This window comes from Peromyscus eremicus, chromosome 20 (assembly GCF_949786415.1).
Source record: "Peromyscus eremicus chromosome 20, PerEre_H2_v1, whole genome shotgun sequence".
In the NCBI taxonomy this organism is placed as follows: domain Eukaryota; kingdom Metazoa; phylum Chordata; class Mammalia; order Rodentia; family Cricetidae; genus Peromyscus; species Peromyscus eremicus.
In genome coordinates this window covers 2,407,038-2,416,538 of record NC_081436.1, presented here as the reverse complement: position 1 = coordinate 2,416,538, position 9,501 = coordinate 2,407,038, and the positions used below count along the sequence as shown (strand labels likewise).

General features: G+C 58.5%; 1 protein-coding gene across 1 annotated transcript; it reads left to right on the top strand.

The window, feature by feature from the left end:
* The first annotated feature begins 690 nt into the window (after positions 1–690).
* Positions 691–9,060, top strand: Tamalin (trafficking regulator and scaffold protein tamalin). Its single transcript, XM_059247463.1, has 8 exons — positions 691–1,474; positions 3,729–3,778; positions 5,724–5,778; positions 5,882–5,984; positions 7,228–7,321; positions 7,423–7,489; positions 7,686–7,752; positions 8,298–9,060. Exons 1-8 carry the CDS (start codon positions 1,217–1,219, stop codon positions 8,807–8,809), a joined length of 1,206 nt encoding a protein of 401 aa, XP_059103446.1. The 5' UTR covers positions 691–1,216; the 3' UTR covers positions 8,810–9,060.
* The last annotated feature ends 441 nt before the right edge of the window (positions 9,061–9,501 follow it).

Below are 9,501 nucleotides of genomic sequence, written 5' to 3'. Positions count from 1 at the left end.
GCTCAAACTCAGGTTGAAGAACTGAAGTCACTAGAGTAGGTAGGCCGGAGCCCTAGAACCAGGCTGCCTTGTTTGGGACCTCAGCTTTGCCTCTGAGTGATCCTCCCAGCAAGGTGCTTTCTGCCTGGGTCTCAGTTTCCTCCTCTGTACCTACTTCACACGGCTGTTGTGATGTATGTAAAGCACACATGTAATGGCGCGTGTCCGAACGTGGAGCCCCAGGCTCTCTGTGGTGGCTAGACACTGACCACTTCCCTCTCTCGCTTCTTATTTGGGAATCACTGACGACAGACATGGGCTGGGTCATCCGCCTCTCCTGCAGCCTGGCAGCCATGGTAACAAAGAGTGTCTAAGTCAGGATTAGGGAATGGCTCAGCACCGCCATGCCCCAACACTGAGCACCTTCTCTGGGCGTATTCCAAGCCCCACGTGGGGAAAGGGAGGCTGAACTCCAGCATGGGGGGTGGGGGGGACGACTCCAAATTAAATCTTTTACTTGCAGGTTTCCACAGTCTACCTTCTTCCCCCTGGCTTTGGGAAAGGAAGGTAACCTTAGCTCTTCTAGGATGCAGGTGGACGGTGAAACCCTCAGCCCCTCAGTCCCCAGGGGCTTCTGCGAGGTCTGTTCAGAGATTTCTCCCTGTTCCTTCCTCAAAAACCACAACCCTCCCCCCCCCCCGGTCCAGGGCCTCCTGCAGTCTCTCCCCACCGCGTCTGACCCCCCACCACCTTCCCGGATCTCAAAGCCTCCCTCAGCTCATTTGCCACGACTCCTCACTGCGCCCCCCATCTCCACGAACCACTATGGCCATCGTTCGTTCCTTCCCAAACTTCAGCTCTCCACCAACGCGCTCTCACAGACTGCTTCCAGGTAGCGCGCAAACCCCCGCTCGCCCCAGATGTCCCGTCCCTCCCGCTGCCGTGGGCGCCTAGGTTTCCCCCACGGAGCGCCCGAGTCCCCCCAAGAGTTTCCCGAGTCCGGCGGTCCACGGCGCGCTGTGGGCGGGGCTCGCCATCGCGGGGTCCCCCCTCCCCGGGGGGAGGGGGCGGTGCCAGCGTGTCGGGGGGCGAGGCCACCGGAGGCCGCTCCCCTACGCCTCCCGGGAGTCTATAAAGCCGGGCTACACGCGGCCCGCTCGGCTGGACTCCCCCAGCCGAAGCCATCCCCGCCGAGCGGAGCGAGCGCAGCCTCCTAGGGGCGCCGGGCGCCGGAGCCATGACCCTCCGCCGACTCAGGAAGCTGCAGCAGAAGGAGGAGGCGGCGGCCGCGCCGGACCCCGCTGGCCGGGCTCCCGACTCGGAAGCGGCTCGTGCCGCCCCGGCCCCGGCCCCGGCCCCCGCGGGCCCCCCAGCGGCCGCCGCTCCGCCGGGAGCCAACCCGGGAGACGAGCTGTACGCGGCGCTGGAGGACTACCACCCGGCGGAGCTGTACCGTGCGCTCGCGGTGTCCGGGGGCACGCTGCCCCGCCGAAAGGTGCGTTCCCTAACCTGCGTCCCTTCGGCAGGACCTACTCCGCCGCAGCAGCGCCCTGATGACTGCCACATTTCAGCACACCCCACCCCACCCCAACCCCCCCGACCCTGGGCCACCCGCCTGGCTCGGCCCTGTCCCCCCAAAAGGCGCAAACCTACCCACTCCCAGCTCGGAAAGCTGTGGCCCCCGCCGCCACGACGCCCCCGGTTCGGCTGGCTCTCCACTCCACTCCGCTCCCCACGCGCAGACGCCCCACCTCCTCCCACTCTCCGGCCTTGACTCCGCCCCAGCACCCCCTTTCCCCGGCTCGCTCCATCTGGCTTTCTGCCGCCTCCCGCTCAGCCTGCCGGTGTCCAGAAGTCTAGAACTCCCAGGACCCCCCTGACCCAAGCACCTCCTGAAGTTGGAGCAGGAAGGGCTAAGGAAGGAATTCTGCCGCTTGCCTCAGACAAGTTGAGGGTCCGGGAGCCCTGGGCGGGAGAGAAGCTAATGGCTCGGTGGAAGTAGTGCCGCGAATTCCCGAGAACACCCCCTCCGCTAGGACGCCCGGCTTCCTGGGCTCAGGGCCTCACGCTTGGTCCCGCATCTGAGATGCGGGCTGCGAGAGCGCGGCCCTCTTGAGTTCGGCCAGGACCGGACGCGGTGGGAGAGGTCACAGGGCAGGAAGGATGCCGGCCGCACCCGCTCTCTGCGTGTCCCCGTTAGTGTGAGGCTGTTCCTCTGGCCTGGGAGGACCTGAGTGCTCAGATGCTGAGACCCAAGACCCAGGTTAAGGAGAAGGGATGGGTGGCCTTTCCACGCGGCCCCCTCCTTCTCTCCTAGGTCCCCGGCTCCCCACTACACACAATGAACAGCTTGTTGAGAATTTGCATTTTATGAAAATCGGGTTGAAAAACAAAGGGGTCTCTCTGTGCTGCCCAGTCCTTCCTCCTTGGCCTATTTGGGTACTGTCCCCACCCTGAGGCTAAGCTTTGGCTCTGGAGGATGAGGGGTCCCCTTCTCCTCCTTGCTTTGAGGCAGCTTGGCGGTTAGGGAGTATTAACCAGAACACAACCCAGGAAGGCCTCAAGTTGTTTTGGCACTTTGGGAAAGGGCTGGTCCCGGATGGGACTTCCTCCAAGAACCAAAATCTTAGGAGGGACAGAGATTGCTTTAGGCTCTCTAGAGCCCTAGAGAGTTAGGGGCCTTCTCCTCCAAAAAAGAGCCCCCAGTTTCTCAACTATAGTGTGAGACAGGTTTGACTCGGATTTTTTGTTTGTTTAGTTATAAACTTTGTCTCAGAAAAAAAATGCACGGCAGTATCAAGAGGTTCGGGTCTGGAGGACACAGCCAGCTGCAGCTGGAGTCCACAGCCAGCCCCCAGGCAACCTGTTCTTAGGAGCTTTGACCCCTCTACCACGTTCTGGCTGGTGTTGACAGCCTCCTGCACGGCCCCTGACTCTCTGCTCTCTCAAACTACTGTCTGCCTGAACTAATGGGCAGACCCAGCTGGCAGGGACCCTGGAGTTAGTACCTTAAGCCCAGTGGCTTCCTACCCTGCACGGCCCCTGACTCTCTGCTCTCTCAAACTACTGTCTGCCTGAACTAATGGGCAGACCCAGCTGGCAGGGACCCTGGAGTTAGTACCTTAAGCCCAGTGGCTTCCTACCCTTCTTTCTCTTCAATTAGGGGAAAGCTCCTGCCTCAGCTTTTGGAGCCTCGAAGGCCTGGGCTGTCAGACATGATCCCAGTGGTGAAGCTCATTCTAGAGTCACAATCTTCCCCAAGCTAACCAGTAGAGGCTAAGAGTTCACCTGTCTAGGGGCTGGAGAGATGGCTCAGCAGTTAAGAGCACTGACTGCTCTTCCAGAGGACCCGGGTTCAATTCCCAGCAACCACAGAGCAGCTCACAACTGTCTACAACTCCAAGATCTGACACCCTCACACAGACATGCATGCAGGCAAAACACCAATGCACATAAAATAAAAATAAATGAACTCTTTTTTTAAAAAAAAAAAAAGTTCGCCCGTCTAGAACCCAGGACAGATGTGCCCTAGAGGTCCCAGGGGTGGCTTGAACTCTGGGAGTGATGGTAGTGCACTTGGGGTACTGCACTTGGCACATAGTCACACCAGCAAAGCAGAGGTGGAGCTGGTAGGGAAGACGGGCAGCAGGAAGTGGGGCTCAGGTCAGAGTCCCCCCAGAGAGAGTTTCTCAGCACGTGTTCGAGGCTAGCCCTCCTTCTCATTGTCTTCTGGCCGTTTTCCCACCAAGGGCTCAGGATTCCGTTGGAAGAATTTCAGCCAGAGTCCTGAGCAGCAGCGGTGAGTCACCCCCACCCAAAGCCCCTGCTGTGGTCCAGAAAAGTGAGGTGCTGGGGGAGGGGGGCACCACACAGCATCTCAGCCCAGCCCCCTGGGAGGCATCTCCCATCCTTGAGCATGACTCCCCTGCTGGGATTGAGGGGCAGGTGGGGGTGTGGGCTGTATGAAGGGGCGGCAGAATAAGGGGGGGCACTTTTGAGTCATTAGGTGCTCCTTAACCACCCCCAATCTCTGTCAGTTGCCTCTTCCTGGGAAGAGCTGGATTAATGAGAGGTGGAGGGTGGGAAGTAGGAGGCACCATGGGAGTGTCCTCATGTCCTCTATGGCTTCCCTAAGCCCAACCCAGCCCACCTCAGTGGACCCAGACACTCTATAACCAGATGTTTGAGTCTGACACCCCAAACCTTTAGTCTTGTGTGGGTCCGATCACGTGGTCTTATCCCGTAGCTGCACTTGGATCTGAGATGTGGACAGGACTAGGTGCTCACCCTAGACCTGGAGCTCAGGTTCCCTTTTGCCCACATCTCATGCCTGATTTGGGCCTGGCTTCCTTTGAAATGGGCCAGCAAACGGTTGCCTACTGGCCAGATTGGCTTGTTTGACTCTTCAACTAAGAAAATATATATGCACACACTTACAAACTTAATCTAATTTTTTTTTTTTTTTTTTTTTTTTTTTTTTTTTTTTTGCTTTGTTTTTCTTGTTCTTTTGAGACAGAGTCTCTCTATAGACCCCTGCCTGGAACTGTCCTGGAACTCATTACGTAGACCAGGCTGTCTTTGAATTCACAGAGATGCCCCTGCCTCCACCTCCCAGGTGCTGGGATTAAAGGCGTACACCACCATGCCCGGCTTATTTTAATATTTTAAAGGGTTGTAAAAACAAAGAATAATACATGACAGAGGCCATATGGGGCCCACAAAACCTGAAATATTTACCATCTGGCTCTGTGCAGTAAAAGTTTGCAGACCCTTCCAGGAACCCAGAAAGCACTGGGGCAGACACAGGGCTTCCAGGCCCCTGCTCCTGCCCCAGAACGCACGGGGCTAAAAGCTCCTTTCAAAGAAGGGGAGTGTGCCACACAGCATTAGGTGGCAGGGGGTGTGACTCAGGCTAGGAGCTGCATGGAGGCCTGCTCTCCAGGGCCTTTTTGAGGCTGCCAGACTCAAAGGGGCCTTAGGAGCCACTTTATTCTGCCTCTGGCTGGCGGGAAGGAAGGGAGGGGGTGGGCAGAGGAAACTCTGGGCTCCCCCAGCAGGCTAGGATCTGGAGCGGTTCCAGACCATTGTGTCCTGCAGGCAGCCTTCAGTTCGGGAAGGGGTGGCCCCAGGCTCCCCTCCCCCAGCCTTCACATCTGGTGGGCTGGCCACACCACAGCTGGGAGGAGCGGCTGTGGTCTGCGCCCAGCCTCGTGACTGGCCCCTGGGGGTGGGGCTGTCTTCTCCCCAAAGCAGAGGAGCCAGGATGCTCCAACCCTGGGGCCAAATTGGGGGCCTCAGTGAGTGAGTGGGTCTATGGCCAGGCTCACCCGAAGGCTAGGGTGCTGCTAGGCTCGTCCTTTCTCAGGGCCAGCCTTTCCTGATGCCTCCCTCCCCTTATAGGAGGCTGTTTTAATTCTGTGCAGCTCCCTGAGGCCAATTTCATTTGGGTTTGGGAAGGGCATTCCAAAAATCTGTGAAGAATGAGCTGTCGCTGGAGACTCTGGGTCCTTCTGGAATGTTCTAGATCAGACTTCTACATCCTTGAGAGCTAAGCCGTGGGGCTGCCACACTCCTGTTTTTGTTACTGCATTTTTAGACAGGGCCTCACTATGTAACTCATACTCAAATGGGACATCCTCCTGCCTCAGTCTCTCAAGTGCCAGGGTTACAGATATGGACCACCACAGCCAGCTCTTCCATTCTTTCCTGACTTCTCGTAATCTCGACGTCCATGTCTTCTGCAGGAAGGTGCTGACTTTGGAGAAGACGGACAACCAGACCTTCGGCTTTGAAATCCAGGTAGGAAGAGCTGGGCACGGAGGGGCAAGGGGTCAGGAGGCCAGTCCGGAGGGTGGGCCGAGCTGCATGCCTCTGTTTCGAGTGTCCCCTTGCTTGTTCCCAGACTTATGGCCTTCACCACCGGGAGGAGCAGCGCGTAGAGATGGTGACCTTCGTCTGCCGAGTTCACGAGTCCAGCCCTGCCCAGCTGGCTGGGCTCACACCAGGTAGACCCTGAACCCAGAATACAGGGCTCTGGGACAGGGTATATATAACTACTCCTAAGCAGAGGCATATATTTTTTTTTCTTCCTTCAACTTGGAGAAAGCCAGAAGAATGAACAGAGTCTGGACTCTGGATTCGGGCACACTGGCCATTATTTAGTGTGGGACCCTGTGTACTTCTTTTGCAAAACGAGACAGAACACAGTGTGGGGAGGTGGTTCCCCGAGCACGGAGCGGGTCCCGGAGAAGGAGACGCTACTGCTGTGCAGCTCTTGTGCCTCCTGGCAGCTGGGCAGTCCAGCTGGGCAGAATCTGGTAGAGAGATTCTTCCAGGTCTGCCTCAAAAGGGTCCACGAGGACCTGTCTTCCCCGCTCCAGCTGGGGCACCCGTGCTATGTCCTTGATGGAGGAAATGACACTCCAGCGGGAGACCCTGAAATTAGGGTCCCAGTCGGGGCGGCCTGAGACTACATGAGTCCACACCCATTCGGTCAGCACAGTTGCCAAAGCCCTTACTTCCTTGCCCACATACCAGCAACACTTTGCTGGGTAGTTCCTGGTTGTCTTTGATGTAGCCAAAGCCAGGATCCCAAACAAGCCCTTAGAGTCTCCAGCATGGAGGGCCTGACCTCCAAAAGCTGAAGCTTCGAATGCCTGGAGCCAGTGCCAGCTCCCAGCTGGGCACTAACCCTGTGCCTTCCCTGTGTTGAATGAGTCTTGTGACAGATGTGGGTTAAATAGAAGTAGCTAACTCCAGGGGGAGCATGGGAATCTGGGAGGGTTCCGTGTTGGGGTACAGAGCTTCCTGAGGGTGCGCCTGATAACTTAGTTCTTCTCTTATCCCAACCCCCACACCTTGCCTAGATTGTCCAGACAAGTTGGTGATCTCTGTGCAGGGAGACATGCCTATGGTTTTGTGTTTGATGTTGTTTGTTTGTTTTTTGAGACAGGGTTTCCCTGTGCAGTTTTTGTGCCTGTCCTGGAACTCACTCTGTTGACCAGGCTGGCCTCGAACTCACAGAAATCCGCCTGCCTCTGCCTCCCGAGTGCTGGGACTAAAGGCGTGCGCCACCAAGCCCAGCTAGGTTCTGTGTACTTTGAGTGGGGTAAAGAGATGTCCAGGTCTCCCCAGCACTGTGGAAGGGAGTTCAGGAGCGGTTCTCCAGGTTACCATTCTGCCCTTTCTGGCTGGAGCCCTCCCTTCATGCTCTGGGAAATGGGTGCTGACTCCTTCTCTTCCTGGCAGGGGACACCATCGCCAGCGTCAACGGTCTCAATGTGGAAGGCATCCGGCACCGAGAGATTGTTGATATCATCAAGGCATCCGGCAACGTTCTCAGGTACCTTTGTCTAGGTGCAGTGCATAAGAGCTCCTGAGCTCAGCCTGTGGCGTCCCTTCAGCCTTCAGGCTTGCTCAGCGTTTGTCCCCTCGATCCTTCAGACTGGAAACTCTGTATGGGACGTCCATTCGGAAGGCAGAACTAGAGGCGCGTCTGCAGTACCTTAAGGTGGGGACCAAGCAAGCCCAGGTTCTCCCCTACGCTTCCCATTCCCTGGCCTCCAGGCCCGCTCCTTCAAGGACTCCTTCATCTTTCTCAACCTCCCTTAGCCCTCAGGCTTCTGTGCCTTTCCCCCTGACCCATGCGTCCCCATATCCTGCTGGTGTCCTGCTAGTCCTCACAGCCGGCTGCACGTGTCTTACAGCAAACCCTGTATGAGAAGTGGGGAGAATATCGATCGCTGATGGTTCAGGAGCAGCGGCTAGTGCATGGTGAGTAGGCCGGATGTCCCCACAGACATCCCCATCAGTATTCCCCTCTTAGAACTAGCAGGCTGCTGCGCTCCACCGTGAAGAGTCCCGAGCTCCTGCTTTGGACACTACATTGCCCTAAGCCGATACACAGTTTTGTTCTCACAGTGGCTCAGTGGCTCTCTGGAGGTTAGGACTGAGCACTGCCAACACTTGGAGGCAGGGGCAGGGGGTGGGGGGGATGGAGGGATGGAGGGGGTGGTCTCTGCGAGTTCCAGGCCAGCCTGGTCTACATTACTGAGTCCGGGACATCTAGGGCTAAGTGGAGAGACCCTGTCTCCAAAAAAAGAAAAAGAAGAAGGCTGTGTGTGTCATTCCTTTCTGTCGTCCTAAGTGGCACTCTGGAGTTTATTAACTCCAGGTTTGGAGCCAGAAAGGCTGGGCTCAGCGCCCACGTAGGTGGCCAGCGGGAAAGAACCGAGTATCCTGCTCATGCCCCCTGACCCTCAGCCTAGGGCGCTCTGGCCCCGGGATTCAGGAAGCTCCCTGGACTTCTGTCCCCACAGGCCTGGTGGTGAAGGACCCAAGCATCTATGACACACTGGAGTCCGTGCGCTCCTGCCTCTACGGCGCTGGCCTGCTCCCTGGCTCGCTGCCCTTTGGGCCCCTCCTCGCTGCGCCTGGGGGTCCCCGCGGGAGCGCGCGGCGGGCCAAGGGGGACGCCGACGACGCCGTGTACCACACCTGCTTCTTCGGGGGCGCCGAGCCGCAGGCGCCGCCCCCCCCGCCGCCCCCCGCGCGCACGCCCGGCCCGGGCGCCGCCCCCGAGGCCCCGGCGTCGGTGCTGTGTCCCGCACCCCGCGCCGCGCTCAGCCGCAGCGCCAGCGTGCGGTGCGCGGGCCCGGGCGGGGGTGGCGGCGGGGGCGCGCCGGGCGCGCTCTGGACTGAGGCCCGCGAGCAGGCCCTGTGCGGCGCCGCCGGCCTACGCAAGACCAAGTACCGCAGCTTCCGCCGGCGGCTGCTCAAGTTCATCCCCGGACTCAACCGCTCCCTGGAGGAAGAGGAGAGCCAGCTGTAGGGGCGCGGGTGGGCAGGCGGGAGGTATTTATTTATTTATTCGTCCTAACAGCCAGTGCAGAAAGTGGGGGCAGGAGTGCCGGTCCAAGGACCCCAGGAGCCCAAAGCTGCGGGAGAGGGTCCTTGGCTAGCTCTGGCCGGTCTGGTCGGTTCACGGCTTGTCTCCGCTGAGAAAAAAAGGGAGCCTGGTTGCTTTCTTCCTTCCCCTACACCACATCATGATCTCTGCAGGGGGAGAGTAGACACTGAGAGTTGGGACCAAAGAGGGCTGTGCCGGCCTACTGTCTGGGTCAGTTGTGCCTTGTGGGGGCCCTGTCCCAAGAAACCCTCTCCTCAGCTCTACTTGCTCCCCAACCCTTCGCCTTGGGGAGAGGAGATCCGTGATGGGTCATTCCCCGCCCTACACAGACAGACAGACACACACGCACATGCACACACACAATGGACCAGTGGGTCCCAAGGGGGCAAGGTGCTGGTTACTCCCCTGCAGCCTTGACCCCTAAGGGCTTGGCCCCTCTCCAGGGGCCTGTAACTAAGTGGGTCTTGCCAGGCAGGGGTCCTGGGTCCTGTGCTCCTTGGGGAGCAGGAAGGAGTTCATTCAGGTGGGGTGGGGCAGCCTGGACTGTGCCACCGTTTTTTGGCGTATGTTGCTTCTGAACCACAAACTGTATAAAATTGATGGTTTTTTGCATC

Excerpts from the sequence above, each read along its gene's own strand:
- Tamalin (XM_059247463.1), top strand. The coding sequence starts at position 1,217 with ATGACCCTCCGCCGACTCAGGAAGCTGCAGCAGAAGGAGGAGGCGGCG. Across the intron at positions 1,475-3,728 it reads GCACGCTGCCCCGCCGAAAG|GGCTCAGGATTCCGTTGGAA; the intron begins GTGCGTTCCCTA and ends TTTCCCACCAAG. Across the intron at positions 3,779-5,723 it reads CAGAGTCCTGAGCAGCAGCG|GAAGGTGCTGACTTTGGAGA; the intron begins GTGAGTCACCCC and ends TGTCTTCTGCAG.